Consider the following 19922-nt stretch of genomic DNA (forward strand, 5'->3'; position numbering starts at 1 on the left):
GCGCAGGGGTGCGGGGCGGCCCCTGCCGGGGAACTCCGCCCCACGGGGCCGTAGAGGCGGGCGGCGACAGAGGCGACCCCGAAGGGCAGCCAGGGTCCAGCTCACCCCCGCGGACCCCCGGCTCCTCTGCCTTCCTTTCCTGCCATCCCGCCCCGTCTCACCGCCGGGCCCGCCCCCAGAGGCAGCTCTCCCCGAGGGAGCCGGGCGGGAAGGATGCGGACGGCAGCTCCGAGGTAATTATTAATGGCCGTGCCCACCGGGGCGGGGGGTGGGGGGAAAGGCGAGGTGAGATAAAATGGGGCGGCGGGGGGCTGGGCGGAGGGACCCGCCGTCGCGGAGCCCCGCCGGCAGCATGTCCCGCACGGCGCCGCTGCTGCTGCTGCCGCCGCTGCTGCTGCTGCTGCTGGGGCGGCCGCTGCTGGGGGCGCCGGGCCAGGGCGCGGGTACCTGGGCCCGCTTCGCCCGGCTGCCCTACCCGCAGGACCAGCTCTTCCTCCACGACACCTTCCCCGACGGCTTCCTCTGGGGGGCGGGCAGCGCCGCGTACCAGACGGAGGGCGGCTGGCGCCAGGGCGGCAAAGGCGCCTCGGTCTGGGACACCTTCGCCCACCGCCCCGCCACGCCGCCGGGGTCCGCGCCGCCGGGGCCGGCGGGCGGCGACGTGGCCAGCGACAGCTACAACAACCTCTTCCGCGACGTCGAGGGGCTGCGGCGCCTGGGGGTCTCCCACTACCGCTTCTCGCTGTCCTGGGCCCGGCTGCTGCCCAACGGCACGGCACCCCCCAACCCCACCGGGCTGGCCCACTACGGGCGGCTGCTGGGCCGCCTGCGGGAGCTGGGCATCGAGCCCGTCGTCACCCTGTACCACTGGGACCTGCCGCAGGCTCTGCAGGACGCCTTCGGCGGCTGGGCCAGCCCCGTCCTGCCCCAGCTCTTCCAAGACTACGCCGAGCTCTGCTTCCGGCATTTTGGCGAGCAGGTGCGCTACTGGCTGACCATAGACAACCCCTACGTGGTGGCCTGGCATGGCTACGGCACAGGGCGACTGCCGCCCGGCGTGCAGGGTGGCCCACGCCTCGGCTACCGGGCGGCACACCACCTGCTCCAGGTAAATGGTGGGCGGCTGGAAGGGGGCCCCACGGCTCCTCGGCCCCCGGCTCGTGCCAAGGGGAAGGGTGCGGAGGCTGCCCTCAGCCCGCCCTGCTGGCACACCTGCTCCTGGGGCGGCCACTGCCGTGGAAGCTGAAGTGTGGGCAGCCGATTTACAGCTAAAGGCGGCTGAGCTCATAGACGGGAGGCAGGAACTCAGTGTCCGCTCTTGTGTCGAGTTAGCGGTAACATGCTGAGTTAAAGCACGCTGTGCATCCTGCAGAAAGCGTCAATCCTGCTCCCAGCCCTTGCGAATGCCATTCTGGGTGGGTGAGTGGATGCGTTTGTGCCAGTCCAGCAGTGGCTTACTAAGGTTACTGTGGAAATGCTTAATATGACTAAAGAGAATTTGTGCATTTGATAAAAAAATCTTACTGAGCTAATGGGGATGGTAGGGGCGGCCAAAATACCATACTGAGTGATTTTCCTGACAGAGTATGGGGTTTTTTGAGTGTGAACACTTTTTAGGAAAAGAGACCCTCTGTTCCCCAGCTGGTCTAGTAAATGGCATAAGTAATCTGCTATAGATAATTTTTATGCAGTGTATCTATATATGGTGTAACTGTAATGTTTGCTGGAAGCAAACATTGTAGATTCTCAGTGAGAACTACGCAAAAGTGTGCATGAATCCTTCCAGTGACAGGAGAAAGGATTCAGCCTAACTGTAACAGTGTGCCCATGAAGGCATGTTCTGTTGCACCTTAATGTACATTCATGAACTCTACTGATCTCCGTCAACTCCACATACACTTACCGGCAGGAGTTATATCCTAATGAGTATTGTATATTAGATGTGAACATTAAGAAAACATCCAACACATGCCTTATTCAACTTTTTGCCACCTTCCTGCATGATTTTTGCATTTGTTTAGTGCTACAAGCAAGAGAAAAGATAGGTGGGGAGAATGCGGGTAAAATTTCAGTTTAAATTCCTGGTTCTGAAACCTTTAAACTCTTCAGTTAGTACCATGGGATGTACTTGACCATGTTTCACACTTGAGTATAGTCCATCACCATCGTATCTGTCCCAGTACCTCATAACCTCAACCATATGCTTGTTCTCGTAAAAGCCCTATGGAGAGGGAAAAGCCCTATGCTTTTCTATTTAACAAATGAGAAATGAAGGCACAAGGCTTGCCTGTGCCATGTAAAAAGTATAATGAAAACAGGAGGGTCTGCCAATACTGGTTTGGTGACAGAACCTCAAGATTAGTTTTGTCTTAGTGACTGTCAGTCAGGGTTTTCACAATTAGTGGACATTTCATTTTATGCAACAGCGTAAGGCAGCAAAGTTTCATTTTTTTCTGATTTTCATGAACGAGGAACTGAAACAAAGATACAATTAAGACCCAAAGTGTCCACTGATTGTTAGTAGTGCCCTATTCCCGGCGTGTAATCTTTTTGGAATATTGGTCAGTTATATTACACTTTCAGCTCTTCTACAAGTCAAATCCCAAAATCTCAAATCACCTACACAGAAAATAAGGCATGTGCAGTTTATACAGAAGAGCTTCCCTCCCTGCTTCCTCCAGGTAGGACTCTTCAGCAGAGGCAGAGATAGAGCCTAACTCTCCAGGACAGAGCAGTGAACAGCTTTAACACGGAGATCCTCCTTTTCCTTCTTACATCTCCATAGTGTATTGGTATTAGACCTTTCAACTTCTGCAGGCAGTGAAGTACGAAGCTACAGAGTACAGCTTCTTCGAATACACAGCCTGATACCCATAGAGAAAGTGGATGTGTGTAATGAAAGGTTAAGTTGTACCGCATACGGTAAGGAGTGAATTACATTTCCATGTGCAAATTACACTCTTGTCTTGCATAATTCTTGAGTGATTGACTTTGCAACTTGAATAATAATCGTTAACGTGTGATTGTTGGTTGCATATAACTTTGTAGGTGAGTTTGGTCAGTTTTTCTCAGCAGCAGCCTTGATTTGGATCAGAAGGCTGTACAGTAGTACTGCTTCATCACATGACCGGGAGGATGTGTGCAGCACCAGACAGTGCTGCTGGGAGATACAGTCCTCACAGCCTCACAAGAAAAGATGCGGTTCTGTCATCTCACACAAAAAAATCCCTGTTCAGCTGCCTAACCTTTTGCTGCTTATGTCTTACATTACCCAAAAGGTCTGGTCCCAGATTTCTTCCTAATCCTTTCTTCTTCTTTGTGGCATTCTTGTCCCTTTTTTTTTTGTCTCAGGGAAATTATGCTTGCAGAACATGTTTGTTTTTTAAAAGATAAAATGTGTTGTCATAAATGTTTGGTTCTTAGCAAATGGGCAGACTTAACACTTAATACGCATGTTTTCTGACTTTTTTCCCCCTTATTTACAATATGCAGTTTTAAGTGTCTTTCTGCATTTATCCAAACCAAAGGCCCTCGTAAGTGGAAAGCTGAATAGCTAGTGAAAGCTGATGTCTACTGATTTATTTTACTGGATGCTAATTACATTAAGAGATGTAATGATTTCCTTTAAGTACTTTAAAATTCAACAGATACGAATGTGGATTTTGGGCTCTGTCTTTCTGAGTGAGTTGTTTATTATCTGAATAAATAATCAAATAAGAGTTTGATTCAATTCAAGTTGTTCAATTCAGGGCTGGTGAAAACAGGGCAATGAAGTTTGATCTGAATAATGATGTTTAAATTTAGCTTGAATGGATTTCATCCTATTTTACTGAATTTTTTTATTACCTTTCAATTTCCTGAATTTCCACAAGTGAGTCATAACTGATGCTAACTGGATGGAGTAAAAGAAATTTTTTATTAAAAAAAGCAAATAAAAATAACGTAAAAAATTTGTAAGAAAAAACATTTTATGGATGCATCTTTGGTTTGTTATTGAGGGATGTTGATCAGTGTTCAGTAAAAACTTCACCCTTTTATAGTATTTCCACTGACACTTGTCGTTTTGGGTACGTCTAAGCTGTTTGAACATGGTAAGAAATACAGGAAGCTGTATGTGTTTATTCACAAAATAAATTGAATGGATCAAGTATAGTTCATAAAAGTTGGCATTCTCTCAAGTCAACAGCCAGAAAATGTAATGCCAACAATCTGTCATGTGTATAATGCATTGCTTTCTCCAGATAGGAGCTGAGAGAGGTCAGCATGTTATGTTCTGGTTTTTGCAAATGCATTATTTCATTACTGGTTCACAGTATATTGTCTGAGTTGAACATACTTGGATTTACTCAATATAAACAGCATTTGCAGAAACATAAGAACACGTTGTTTCCCTGAAGAAGTGAGTGGAGTTGCTGCCTGGAAACCAGTCACGTAGCAACAGACTGATTCTATTCCAAAACTCATTCCAAAACAAAAGGTAAGTACTCTTTTGTTGACCTTCAGTGCTAAACCTAATAAAGTAATTGCAGCATAGGAGAATGGTCTTTTCTTGGTGCATCTTGTTTCTTTCAAAATTCAGACAGCCTTCAAACTTTCACTCAGTGGAAATGAAGTGATTTTGGATTTTCCTGAATGTAACACAGCTCATCATAGTTGTAAAAACGTTGCAGAATTTGTAGAAAAAGAAGGAATAATTCTTGGGAATAGTTTTGGGTTTTTTGCTATTCTTGCTTTCTTAAGACTTAATTCAAAGAAGAACAAAGAAAAAAATGGTTCTGTTTCTGGTTTTGAGTATCAGTTGGGTAGCATATATTTGCGAAGAATTTATTACAGTGGTGATTATTCTAATCACTAATTGTCTGTGTCAGGTATCTTTCAAATGTCAGGGATGACAAAGACCATAGAGCAAATTCAGATCTCAAGCTGCAGTTTTCTGTGCCAGTAGCTACAGATGGTTATACATTACATTAAAAGCTATAGTGCACCTTACTCAAGCTTCAATCATCATCAGAAAAAAAAAAATCGAGTTTCATTTTTCAGTGTGATAAACAGGAATTTGGTTTTCAAGGATGCTCATTTTTTTAAAATTAGCTCAAATATGTAACTTCCCCCTTGCCATTTCTACCTGCTTGCATAGACATTTGCAAAAAGAATGTTTTCAAATATTCTGCTGTAAACAAAAAAAAGTGATTTCTTATCTTTACAGAATACTTTGATCTTTAATTACAGAAATATCAGGACTATGGGGAGAATAAGGTGTTACCATGGAAAAGTGAACTTCTCTCAGGTGTAGGGATTCTACAACCTGAAAAGCTTTTTAGAAATTATAGGAAATCTTACTAAAACTCAATAGGCAGGACCTGCAAAAACTACACTGATGACTGAAGTGGGATGGAAGCAGAATTTGTGTGTTCTCTGTGTGAAGGAGCACTAGGTCAAGCCTGTAGGTATGTTGTCTCACCTCAACTCTTTTGCTGTTCATTATGAGGTTGAGCATTTCTTAAGGGCCCCTGTTCATTATGAGGATTTTAGTGCTTAGTAGTTACGGTTGTTACAACTGCGAGTCTCTGTGTTTAATTCTATAAGCAGCACCAAATTTGCCTCTTTCTATCTCATTTTGAGTACCATGTGCCTGACTTAATTGTTGCAGTAGCTGTTGCTGGAGGTACCTAGGTGATATTTCTGATTACTGTTCTAGTATGGTTCCTTTTTAAATAGCGTGCTTTTCATTTAAGATCGAAGTGTTTGTTTAGCATGTCGGGCCGAGGCTCTGCTCAGTGCCAGAAAGATAATGACAACTGATTAACAGCAGATTGATACAGGTAAGGGCATTTAGATCAGCAATGTAAAATTCACATCTCACTGGGTGCGTGAGTTTAAAGCTGTCTGCTCCTTGATACTCTTTCATTTTGCATTAATAAAACCTTATAAAGTATGAGACATTCTTGGGTCTCCCCTTCAGCCTCTTTCCTCAAGCAGAAGAGATCCTGTATTTGTTGTAGCTTTGTGGGATCCAGAGTGATGTGTGTGGAAGGACTCATGTTAATGTGCACTTCTTCATATGACATATTTTTCCAGTTTCCATTTCATCTTGTGTCTGTGGAAGATTTCCAGTACTTAAGGTAGTTGATGGACATAATTCCTACCCATACTTAAGTATATTGTTGGGACCTGGAAAATAAAGCCTACCTTCATTTTTTTCCGAAGGAAATGTATATTTTACTTTAAGATAATTCATAATTTCTTAGTGCCTGCCTTTCCCTTTTGACTGAAAGCAAGGAGCTCTGAGAGCTCTTCCCATGGTAGGTCAGGTAGAAACCTCTATATTCTGCAACCATCAGCAGGTTGAAAGTGCAGAGATAGTAGTTTCTTTCTATTGGAAGCATCGTCTTCTGTGGGGAAGAAATGCTCATGACGTAAGAGAAAGTTGCTTCACTCATCACATGCCCGCCTTCTAGAAGGTCAAATTCTGATCTCTCTTGCTTCGGTAGAAATTACATCAGAATAGGATGCCAGCAGTTTCTTGGGCAATCACCTTAGCTTTGTTCCTGACATTTATTAACCCTTTCTTTGAGTAGCAGCATCTCTTTCCTGGTCTGCTCTGGGGAACAAAGAATTTTTTCCCCTTATCTTTCAGTATTTCTTCAACTAGACAGAAGCAGTGAATATGTCTATGCAGCTGGCACTACTCTTGGCAAGCAGTGACCATTAAAGACAGAGAACAGAAAGCAGTGCAAGGTGTAGGCATTTGGAGACATTTAATTTTAATTATTTTGGGGGGCTCTGATGCATATCCTTCTTACACTGGGAGAAATGGGAAAGAACAGACAGACACGTGTGTAGATGCTCTGTAGTTTGCTTACCTCCAGTTTGTAGAGTCTTGTGATTTTCAGTTAGCAATTGGCAGAGTTTGAGAGATGTTTACTAATCCTTGCAACTGAGCGTGTGATTTATGTGTTTGGTTGTTGCTGATGAACAGCTGAACTGTTGAACTTAATCTGAAGGTGCAAGGCTGATCTTGGCAAAGTTTTAAAAAAGCCAAGGAGCCAGCAATCAAAGCAGCCTGCTTGCATGGACTTGTTGGTAAAGAAATGTATACAAGGAGATTTTCTTCTTCCTTTCCATGATGGTAAAAATACAGAGGAAATGATGAAGAAGTGCTGCTGGAGAGAACTAGGGGAGGTGACCTCCATATACAATGATGACAGGTTTTAGAATTACAGGATGTGTTACCTGTTTTAAGTACTAAATAAAAACTATTCATGTTTGAATATTTGCCTGCCAAAGCATATAGAAGAGTGTCACGGGTAAAACTGTGAATGCTGATTTTAGATTAAATCAGAAGAATGGAACAGAAGAGTAAGGTTGTAGACAACATCTCAGGATGTTTAGGAAATGACTGAAATGAAGACTGGACAGATCTTTGAGGGAGAAGGTGACCCATGGGATGTGACCATGAATAAAACATGAAAGAAGAGACTGGCTTTAGGAGGAAGAACTTAATTACCTCACTTAGAGAAACTGTGCCAGCAGACAGAGAAGGTGAGTTGTCAAGAAGGAAGAGTAACTAACCAAGCCTAAGAGGAGAAAGAGATATTTGCCACAGCGAGGGACTGGAGTCTTCAGTAAAATGGGATGAGTAGGAGGCAAATGGTACCAAGGAAGGGAAGGAAGTAGGTTCACACCGATGCTCTCTGGTAAATACTCCTGGACAAAAATGACAGGAAGACAATTTAGAGTTAAAGGGCCAGATGCACACACTCAAAAGAGAATAAAAGTTCCATATCAGTACAATTAGATTGACTCTTAGAAGTCGTGGATAGCTCTTGGAAGAAAGAGCTTCTGGAATGGCCTTTCAGTGTTAGTGGTAGGAACAAGTATCTCTTTTCAAGACAGCTAGCGCAGTTTGAGAAAAGAGACTCTTGATGCTTTGGTGGCAGTGGAGGTGACAGTACTTGTAGATGTCTGTTCTTCCTCTTTGCTTGCAAATTTATAACAGAATCATGTATGGCATGATTTAAACTCTGAAAATGTAGGTTTTAGTGGAAAAAAATGAAATGTAATCTATATTAACAATAAACAGTTCAGCGTATCAGTGATGGCAACTTCTGTCTTGGTGGGGAGCTTCAACTCCACTCTCAGGGCACAACACACTCGTGAGAAGCCTGGCCTGTTAAGTTTGTGGTACATCTCCCTGGAGATTTGGCAGGGAGGGTCCTTTTCGATGCACACTGGATTAAGACGAAGCAATTTAAGAATCTCTGGATTTGGCTACATTGAAGCACGTTTGTGTTGCTTTATTTTTATGTTTTGTCTGAGGAGATAGCATTCTGTGTTACGGGGAACTGCAAAAGTTTATAAAGTTTTGCTTTGTTTTGATTCTGAACACAGCACATCCACCCACCCTGTATTCTAAATTCAGTTACTGAAATATTTGCTGTTTACAACAGCTGGTGTAGGAACCAAGGGACTGGGACCAGAGGTGGTTCCGGTGCCATTGGGCAGCCAGAGCTGTGTGATTTCTGCATGATGCGAGGCACAGGGGCTTCTACATGCCTCGGGATCGGGCTGGCCTGAGAGGCTGGAACGCTGGGGATGCTGCGAGACACCTCTGACATGCTCTTCAGCAGGAGGGTGAGCTGACAGGGGCCACGCACATTGCCAGTGGACTGTCACTTCGGTCAGCACGTGATCATTTTGTTACTTGCACTTTAGGTCTTATGTTAACAGTTGAGCTTTGACTTCTGTTTTCGTCAGCTTAGCACACCTCTGAAGACAGCTGGATGGATTAAATTTGGCCAGGGGAGATTATACTATGGAAATGCCTCGTTATTTTGTGAGTCCAAAAGTCAGCCAGGAATCTTTTAGTAAATTAATCAGTTTAATGCCCTTACTAAAGGCTACAAAATGTTAGCACCGCTGGGATTATATTTTTCAGGCTATTTGCTTTACAGGTGGGAAGGTAGTAGCATCTGTTTTGATCCTGTTTCTAGAAAAGATGTCAAATGGTTGGGTGAGGAAGGGGGGCAGGCTTGTAGCTGTTGGTCACATGTTCTGGTAAGAGTTCACTGATTTTCCAATGCCTTTTCTCAGTCAGCTTTTTTCTTGTTCTCTTGAATATGTAGTAGCTCCAGTGGATCAGTTGTTTTTCAGAGCTGAGGGCAAAGCTTACTCGATTTGTTTATTTAATTTTTGACATTTTAAGAAATAATCTCATTTTTTGCTGCAGGCATGGAACTATTGAACATAGTTACTGATTAATTATTCTAATTATGGTTCTTTAACTCAAGTGTATATGGAAATGGTAGAATTGTGCAACATTTCGAGCAAGTAAGTTGGCAATATATTGCATTGTCAGGCTGAATGATTATTTTTTGTTTTGTATTTTTTAAGTAATAACATTTTGCTTCAAAATCAATAATTTTGACCTCAGGTTTGAAATGAAAGTTCAACTGGCTGCTGACTTTACACTGATGACATGCTTTTTGTAATACACTTAGTTTGTTCTTCACTTCTTCTCCTGTCATAGTGCAGAGAGAAGGGCCACCACAACAGAAAGGCCATCACCAGTTACGTATTCCATCAGGAAGCAAAATCCAGAAAGATTTGTAACAAAGCACGGGGTGACATGAAAGAGGAATACTATGAAAATGGGCAATGCATGAGGAGCTGGTGAAATGTGGGGGTGACTGGCTGTGAGTGGGCATGCAGGAGCTGCGTTTATCAGACGATACTGCAGTTTTTTATGTATATTTAGTGTTGAAAAGTAAACTTGATGTGAAATGAGATAGCCTGGTGTCCTCCAAGGACAACTCCTTCTCTGGTTCATTTTTTATTTTTAAATGTCATATGATTTTTTTTTGAGGAAGCTGACTGGTGATTTAATGAAGTCACAAACCATGCTTCACAGTGATGGAGCCTAATTCAAGGAGTCTGTCTTGGCTTATGGTGTCCACTTGCTGTCCACATTGCAACCAGCACTGGGGGACACAGTGACCAGCCTGCAAAAGAAAGGAGGGACACTTACATTAAGTCTGGGTTTCTCAAAGGAGCTGAAGGAAAATAAGTGAGAACTGAATTTTCCTTAATATTTTTTTGAGAATCCTGTCGCTTTCAAGCAGTTAAGTAAATTAGCATGTTGAACAGATGTATTCTTCTTAACTTGAATGAAATGTGCATTCCCATATTCAAGTAGCACCTCTGCTGTGTGAAGTGTAAGACCTTGGAAATGCACTGAAGGAGCTCTTGAACTCAGTTTATCATCCTACTTCCCTTCCCAGCCAGGAACATGCCTCTTGTTTGGAATGAGAAGAGAATATAGGGGTATACCACGCAGGGCAAGGAACAGAGCTGCAGAAATATGATTCAGCTGGAGTTTTGCATCTGAATAATATGCTTGATACTATAAAGAATCCCTTCTTCTTCTTCATACTGAGCTGTGATTACTACCCTACTGTCGTATCAGCTAGCTTTTTCTCATATTCCTAATACCTTCTGTTTTCACAAAGTAATATAATGTAATTAGAGCAAGTCAGAAAGATATAAAACCTGTGAAACTGGAATTGACCGAGTCATTGAAATTAAAATATTTGAGAGAGAGACTTAAATGTCCCAGAAAGAATTGAGAACTAGGGGAAATAAAAATCAGTCATGTTATTTTTACTTTGCCATGGAAATTCTTGGTTTTCCATTTTGATGTGATATTGAAAAAAAATATCGTTTTGACACAGTGAGTCAGTCAGTCATTTCACACACTGCCTTCTGTATTCTTTCATTGGATGAATGCCCACTGCCGCAAACTGGGTCAGTTTACCCGTGTGAAATTGCTGTATAACCTGCTGCAATATGGCTTCTTGAAGCTGCAGTTTGATGCCTTTTATTCTTTGATGAAAGAAATAAAACAGCCTTAGAGCTGTCAGGACAGAATTCTTGCACTGTTACTCTGTGTCTGATATTTGTAGCTGGGCTGCTTGTGCCACTTTTGTGTGAAACTGTAATTATTCAGTCATTTATCCTACTCCTCTTTCCTATTTCTGCTAAAAAGAAAAGTGGTACTTGAAGGATGCAGTTGCTTAAAAGGAAGGAAAAGTCTAATAAAAGCAGCATCAAATTGGCACAGTCATTCTGAGTCTGGATGTTAGAATCAGCAAACTGTAGCAGAGGGCAGCTCAGAAAATAGCCTTTTTCCATAGCCCTGCTTAGGGTAATGAAGTAGAGACCACGTCAAAATTGGTTGGTGGTAAAATGGTAGAATATAGAATATAGAAACAGCTTTGTAATGCTAAGCGTGAAAGGCAGGAACACTAAATGACACCAGTCAGATGCCACTTTACCCAAGTTGGACTCCTTTGGAGAGAAATTTTACCTGTGTAACGGGTAATTTGGAATAGATTTGTAGAAACCAGAGCAGGTGAGTGTAGGCAGGGACGAGATAGTGATGCTGGCCTGTGGAATCTGGGTTTGGGGGTTCTGGACTGCTGGTCGGGGAGGAATTTATATTGTCAAGGAGCAGTGATGTTTCTTGTTGAACTCTTTTTTTTTTTCTTTTCTTTTTTTTTTTTTTTTTTTTTTTTCCTCCTCTCTGTGCCATGGAAGGTGGCCAGGTTCCCAGGATCATTAAGGCATTTTATCTAACTAATTTGCCTTCTGCTTCAAATACTGTGATGGTATCTTTGTGCTTTCCTATTTTATTCCTGTGGCTCATTGTGATGTTTGGAGCCTTTGGTGATTTTTCTTGCGTTAAAGGTCTCTGGATTTGTTTTTTGGCTCATAATGCCATGAACATGGGAAAGAGGGGGCCTATAGTGCACATTATGGTGTAGTGTTTGGGGCTAAAAGCTTGCTACACTATTGCAGGCAACTAGGCTTGATTCGTATATCTCCTTTCCATTTTTTTTGCTGAGGGGCTGTTCATTTTGTGGGAGTGCTTCTGGGGAATATTTTTTAGGAGTCAAGCGAGTATGGAAGAGTGAACTACAGAGAGAGGAAATGGAAAGGGACAAACATACAATGGAGCAGCATGTGCCCAATGTGGGAAAGGACCTGGAGGGTCTGGAAACAGACTTGTGGGCACTAGCATTTCACAGACCTAACACCAGGTAGAAATGCCTCACTAAGCTGTTTAAGCATCTAGAGGAAAATGCTACACTGGGAGGTATACAGACGCAAGGGAGGCAATTGATATGCCCAATCCATACAGTCATTTACCAAAATAAATGGGTAACTGTTAAGAGAGAGGCTTCCTGTGACACAAACATTGACACTGGACATAGGATAGAAACACCAGCAATGACAACTGCCAAAAAATCTGACAGGCAGACTCAGCGTTTTTGTTACATCACTGGTTGTGTAACAAAGCAATTCCAGATTTTTGAGCAGCTGGTGCAAGCATCTGAAGATTTTTCTCTGAAGCACCTTGTTCTGGAACTGCTTCAGTGGTAATGAGATGGATTGGACAGACTGACCCATTGCAGTGATTTTTAGGTTCTACTATTATTCTTCTACAAGTGTAAGAAAAGATTACTTTTCTCAGTCCCCACATTATGTTTCTGGTAAGATTAATTATCGACCCCACCACTGAATAATTCACTATTGTTTTGTGCAGTAACTAGACATACCTTTGGGAAGAGCCAGCCCAGAACCTCAGTTTTGTGTCTCAAAATCTTAAAAGCTAGAAGTATGTCCAGAAGACAGATAGGCAGTAGGTGTCTTTCTGGAGCATGTCCAGTGAAACCACTGCAGTTTTGCACTGGTGGAATGGCACTGCTGTTGTAAATGCTGAAAAACAATGTAGATTATTGGAACTGTAGCATAATGTGGTAATTTGGATACAGATAAATTCCTTTTCTAGCTGAAAAAAGTGGTCTTTGATTTGCTGACTGTGAAATGGATGGGTTAACTGAAGAGTAGTCTGTGAGATATGCAAGTAATTTTTTTATCAGGTTGGCGACTCCGTATGGAGGATGCAGGAGTGCATGCAAGGAAAACCACTGTGTCTAGTCAAGGCTGGACATGGCCAATACAGAAACGGTTTGTTTTGGTGTCAATTGGCCACTAGATCTTGAGCTCCACTTCATGGTGCTAATAGGAGAGCTGGATGTGCATCAGAGCCTGCAAAGCCCCCACATTCACCTTTGTGTATAGCATGAAAATAATTTGTTGGTATTGGCACTGGGTATAACTGGGGCAGTCTTCAACCTGCAAAGATTATCAATAGCAAATTATATTTATCCAAAAGCTGAAACAACAATGTTAAACTACCCAGTGTTCATGTCCACCCCAAGTTACAGCTGTCAGTAGCAGGGCACTTTGCTTGTTTGAGTGAGGTTGTAGCATGGAGGATAGCTCCTGCCCCACGCTTTAGCAACATCATCTTGCTGTCTTCCAGGAAGCCTTTGCATCAGCTCTGAGACTCAGTTTGGGATCTGCTTGGCCTTTCAATAGTTGGCTTTTCAATAACCGTTATAAAATGTGGTTTAGTGTAAAGATATTTGTCTTAAAGTGGTTTGGCAGCATTCCCAGTGATCCCAGGGCGAAGAGCAGCTAGGACTTTTTCTCCAACTCTAAGCCATCTGTCCACTGGGCTGACCAGGGCTGTGGCCGTGTGTACTTTGGCTCTGCACCACAACTAGCGAGTGAAGACATGGGCTCAGCTATCCTTGGCTGCCTACAAGCCTTCGGCGTAGAGCTGCATAATGTGAAGTGGTGGGCCAGGAGCTCAGGAGTCATATAGAACAGTGCTGTATGAGGGCTGGGTGGAGATGAAGGATTGCACTGCAAGTGCTTTGCTGCGTAGATGCATCATCGCAGTAGAGCCATCTCCGTTGCAGGCTGTGGAAGTAAACATGGGGAGAGCAATCACACTTGAGCTAATTTTAGACATGTTCAACAGAGACATCTACATTTGAGCTTGCCGTCCTAGGATCCTTACACGGGTAAGGGAGAGAAGTGAGCATGATGTCTCTCATGCTGTGACCAGAAAACCCACAATTGTCCCATTTCTCCATGTGGGGTATAGACAAAACCTGTGGTGACAAACTCAAACCCAGGCTTTTTGTAGATAGACATTTGCACTTACTATAATGAGGGTGCAGAGAGGTGGGGTAGATGGCAGAGGAGGGGAGTACTGAAGGGCTAGTTCAAAAATTGGCTTGAGGTACTTAGTGTTCCTGTGCATTCTCAGGTGGTGGACTCTGACATATGCTCTGGATCATACGCAAATCTTGCCAGCCTCACTTATTTCAGGCAGGTGATATCTTCGGTGTATCTGTAGGGAAATCCTGTATCTCATGCTCTCCCCTGGTTTTCCTGAGCCCTGAGCTGAGTCTTCTGACACAAGGAAGCTGCTGAGGCATGTCAATGCAGTTTCCCTCTGCAGGGGCGGTCAGCAGCACCTGCTTGGTCCTGTAAAGCCAGAGCAAGCAAATGGCCTTGGTGTCCCATGTAAGATCTCATGGGCATTGATAACCCTGTCCTGTGGCTCTTCACTCCCTTTTGCCAGCCAGCTGCCGCTGACCCACCATGACTGTTGAAGTATGCTGAAAGCGTTTCATGCCTTTTCCAAAAAGGTAAAGGGAGCAGTCCTCGGAAAACGTCGTTTAAAGCATCAAAAAAAAGTTAAAAATGTTAAAATTAACAGTCTTCCCACTCCTAGTTGGAACTGATATGCAAATGCAGACCATGTACTAGTTGTCACAGTCTCCCTCTGTCTGGAAACAAAAGATGTCTCTTTCCTTTAGGGCCCCATTATTTTCTCCAAGGAAGTTATTGAACCTCATTTCAATTTAAGTAATACAATGGGTATTTACTGACTAAGATAAGCAGAAAATTTTAAATGTGCATTAAGTTGTAAAAAAAACCCAACTCATTATTTTAAAACAAATCACAAGATATCCTTCAATCACCTAAGGAAAAGCAGCATAAGGAAAGAAATACAGCCATCAGGTAATGGCAAAGAAGATAGGATTATATATATATATATATATATATATATATAAATGTGCTTCCAAAACCAATTAATGCTTTTTGTCTGATATATCAAGAAGACTGATCATGTTGAGCACTGGGATATGTAGACAGGAAAGATTAATGAGCATGACTGTTAGATGAATGCAAACAGCTACAGGCGCAACGGGCACAAACTACTATGAATTTATGGTATCAAAGTCAAACTAAAGCCATCTGATAGCCTTCTGTGATAAGTGATTATCTACAAAAAGAAAATGTGATAAACCTAACCAGTCTGTATTTTCAGTAGGACACTTGAAATGGTGGCGAAAGTAGAAGCATTAGGCTCAAGGGCAGTTCCTAGCAGGACTGGTTAATGTATTATTAACTCTCATGCTTTGGCACAGACTAGGATTGTACTAATTAGAGCAGGAGCTAAACTTGAGGAAGCAGTGCCAGTGCAAACAATAATCAGGATAATAAATAGATGAATGGAGACTCAGACCATTTTTTTCCGTAAGATGAAAACTCGCTGATCACAGCGTGACCATCAGATGCCAATATAATCCAGCTGTGACAAAGGCACATTTGTTTCTAGTCTGTGTCAGGTGATGTTTCCAGCAGAGATGAGGAATTACCATACCAGAACATGGCTTATTTACCTGAGCAAGAACACTGGGAGAGGATATACTTGCTGTCTATAATTAGATCAGTGGCAGAAACAAGTGAAGGAAACTAAGTCCAGGCAAAGTTTTGATGCAAGCACCACAGTGTTTAGACTGAACATGAATAAATTTAACCTGAAAATCGGGGAAAAAAGGAAACGGTTCACGATGTGTGATTCTGTCGTAGTCTTCCAGAGAGAACAGTATGAACAAAATACCTAGCCAATGTTAAAGTGAATCTGGATCAGGTTATAAATAGGATCGTGTTGTATATATGGCCATAGCAGCAGGGGTTTGAACCTGATGCCCTTGAGGCTCTTCTTGATTTTGTAATCAAGTTTTCCTAATCCCTGGCAGATAGTAGACACAGGATCATAAAGATGGCAATCACTTTTTCTGTAAGGTATTTTTTGTATTTCTGTGAAAATTCTCTGAAGTCAGAATTCTTTTTACACAGTAATATGACTCATCACCATCTTCTGGAATATTGTGTCATTTAACAAACCATTTCCAGTGCCTTGCTCAGAATGTTTCATACATTTATGTGAAATCCTTTGTTGGGTCCACAATGAAAACATAGCAGTTGATTAGTCATCATCATGCAGGAAGTTGGGGAGATTCACAACTGGCAGGATTGACTCCTGGTCTACAGCAGATCAGACTTGTGGAAGGCCTCTGCTTTCATTCCCATTTTAATCCTGCAGCACAGAGTCATCCCTGAAAGAAGAAATTCTGGAGGCAGTACTCTCAGAGTAGCAATAAATTTCTCTGACTTTATATATATATGTTAATTATGTTTAATTAAACTGAGCTAAACAATACACTTTAAATTTGAAAGGACCAATTTAAGATTTAAAGGGTGTGGTTCATCTCACTTTAGGTGTTTGCATTGTACACACATGCGAACAAGTTAGGTTATGCTCCCTGGGTGGTCAGTGGAGAGACTTTCAAGGCATGATAATTCTGACCAATTTTACCCATCTACATAGGGGTAAGATAAACTGCAATTTAAAATTTCCTGTTGCTCTCCATGGACTATAAAAGAAACCCAGAGCAAACAGTTCAGTCCTTTTTACACAGTGGGTCATGAACTTTGGGAATTTATTGCCATAACAGGTTCTGGAAGCAGGTTGTACCAGCAGACTCAAAAAGGGAGTAGGCAAATACGTGACCACTGGGTCCGTAAGCAGATACTAAACAAAATAGGCAGGAATGCACCCCCTACCATCCCCAGCAGAACAGTGTGAATGTCCGGGAAGTAGGAGGCTGGATCTCAGAAAGTGACTGGGCTCACTTGCTCTCCTAAAACAGCACCTTGCTATCCAAGATGGTACAGGGCTTGACGAACTTCATCTGACCCAGCAGAGCATCTCTTTTGTCCTTATATTCTGTCTCTGTATTACCAGATGCTCCCAGTAGTTCATTTGGTAATAAACATCTAATGCATCTAATGCACTTGGCTATAAAACATATCCTAATACTCTTGAATTATTTTACGTTTGAAAATATGTATATACAATCTTTACTGTTTCTCCAGTATTTCTTTCCAACGCCTCTGCTTTTTTTGCATCTCACTAGTACGAGGAGAGTGGGTTTTGATTCCTATAGATGGAGCCTTACTTTTTTCCCCGAGTGCTTATTTCTACAGAGACTTTTTTTGTTTCCAGTAAGACAGTAAGAATGTGCCTATGTGTCTCATGCAGATTATTTTAGCTCTTCTGTAAGAGCGTTCATGTATGTAAGAGCTTCCAGTGAAAAAGTTCAATTAATGGGATGCAATCTGTTCTACCTCCTTCCCTCTTGCCTTCCTGCCTTTCTTCTGCCCTCCCTGCCTTCCTCCCTTTGTCTCAGCAAAACGCCTGGCTCTTTAAGGCCTTCACACCGATTCAGCCAACAATTTTCTTTTCATTGGTGTTTGGGCAGCTCGTTAATTACTGAACTGCCAGCTGCTCTGTTTTCTGTAGGTAGCGTCATTGACTGAACTACAATTCCATGTAAGCTCTGCAAACTATTAATTTCTTAATATCTAAAGCACCATCCTGATTTAATATATCTTGTCGTAAATCCATTTTTTCAATATGCTTTGTGCTACATACTCATTGAAGGTTGTGTTGTGTAGCTGTGGCTAATGAAAAACTTTTTCTCTAGGACAAAGTGGTTGGACAGCTCTCACTGCCTTATGCACCATGTGGGATCTTTCAAAATGAAAGATTGTTTTCCTGTTTGATTTGGATAAAAAATACAAAGGTTTTCGTGCTTTTGTAGCATTAGGCTGTTTAAGCATTCATCTACAGTAGCATTACATTACAAATCAGGAGTGCATGTGCAACGTGAATCTCGTAATTGCCTCCATTTGCTGTACTACAGTTCATAGCCTGAAGTGGGTTCGGAGTACCTAGTTGTATTGGTTTTGGATGAAATTAAGCTGGAAGCTGGTTTGCAGAACCACGCCTGGTGTAATCCAGCTGCTGACTGGCTTCTGGTCCGTAGGTTATTGTAGATACTGGGTCCTCAGCTCTACTGTTTGCTAAAGTAGGTGCAGGTACTATGGCTGGAAATTAACCAGCTACGCATTATAATTATATTAGGCACAGGGGTACGCTTCATCTCCTTTTTCATCTGAGAAGCCCAGAATATATGTAAGCCATCTGGCTGCTTGCATGAGCCTGTGCTGGTCTAAAAATCAAAAGTGGTATTTTAAAAAAAATCAGTCACTGAATTTATTGCTCTTCCTGTCCTCCTGTATTTAAGCTTGAGATGTCTCTGATCAGCGTGTTGTCTGTGAGCAGGGCTGTAACAGACACTGAGCTAGTTTACAAATGCTCTGAGAGCATTTTGATTGATGTCTTCATGGGAATCAGCTCAAAGTTTTTGCTCTATCTGTATAGCTCTTTGGTCAATTACTTAGAAATGAGGTGTCTCTCCAGACTCATTATTTCGAACTGCCCTCCTTTAAAACTGGCAATATTTAAATGGTAGGCATCTGTCTCACTGTTGGATATTGACCTAATTACCACAATTGTATGTGGCCTTCTGACAAATGCTAACGTACCTACCCTTATGGTAACTGTGCAGCAGAGCAGTGTTACTTTCTGGCATATATATAGGTGGACATAGGAGGATGAAGTGATGCCATTACAGGAAGTGTATGAAGTTGCATTACTGTTGTTCTAATACATTTTGATCTTAAAACTGGGGTTTCTCCCAGAATAGGTTTTCTTTAAATTATTGAAAACATTACTATACTTTGATACTGGATATTTACATGTTACAGTGTACAGGCAGAATTTCCAAAGGCATGGTTATCCAGAAACAAATGCCAATCTGAGACAAATTGCTTAAAGAGTGTACCTGAAGCTGTGAGTTAACGGCTTTTTTAAGGTTTTAATTTGTTCTTATGTTTCTGTATCTATATTTAAAATGGCCAAGGAAAAAAAAATAAAGTTTTTAGCCGTATCTGGAGTCAGTAGGAAAAAAAAGAGGTATATACAGCTATTTTATTTTTTATATTCATAGTCCAGTGATGACAGTCATTCATGTATACAAATTACATCACTGGCTTTATATTTTGTTCTAGAGCAATTTGGAGTTTGGCATTGCACTTTGAAATAGTAGACAAAAGAGAAATTCTATCAGTTTCCCCTTGTGTCAGTTCCTTCAACTCATGCAGTATTTTTTTAACGACTTCATTCTGCAGCAGTGTTAGCCAGAGTAAAAATTATCTTTTGTAGGTTTCTTAGATAAAGAAAGCCCAATATCAAAGCTGCTGTCTCTTCTTCAAGTGACAATTATTTTGCCTCCAAAAGAGAATATGAACAGAGAACTGGCAAAGAGCTGGTTAAGGACATCTGAAACATGCCAAGTTGTTTGGAAAAATCACATGCTAGGCCTCCAGAAGTGCTCATTACACTGCCAGAGTAAAGTCTAAACCTAACTGTGCTAAGTATGTTTAAAATTTGTCCAATTGGCACAATATTTATGAATACCTCAGTGTGTTAATATGATGTTAATTCTGGTCAGAAAGTGTCTAGTACTATGGTGGTGAGAGCACAGAAGCTGAAACAAGTATTGATGAAAGAAAAGTAGTTAATTAGCATGTGCAACTCTATGTATGAGCCAACACATGCCCTTTTCTGTGTGGCTTAACTAGATAATTACCCTGACAACACTTTTCATTTTCTTTTTGCTGTGTTCTATTTTTTTTAAATTTTCTTTCTCTAAGGACTGGATAAAAGCTGCTTTAGGTCTTTTACTGTGATTTCTTTTCTTGATTGGTAAGGCTGAGGTTGCAGTTCATTGATGTGGTAAACC

General features: G+C 42.0%; 1 protein-coding gene across 1 annotated transcript in view; it reads left to right on the forward strand.

Annotated features, from left to right (window-relative positions):
* Window positions 1-295: 295 nt before the first annotated feature.
* Window positions 296-19922, forward strand: part of KL (klotho) — a 50643-nt gene continuing 31016 nt past the window's right edge. The window contains exon 1 of the mRNA XM_055703297.1: window positions 296-1108. Coding sequence (XP_055559272.1) covers window positions 296-1108 — 813 coding nt within the window. The remainder of the gene's footprint in view (window positions 1109-19922) is intronic.

Source organism: Falco cherrug, chromosome 2 (genome assembly GCF_023634085.1).
Source record: "Falco cherrug isolate bFalChe1 chromosome 2, bFalChe1.pri, whole genome shotgun sequence".
Lineage (NCBI taxonomy): Eukaryota > Metazoa > Chordata > Aves > Falconiformes > Falconidae > Falco > Falco cherrug.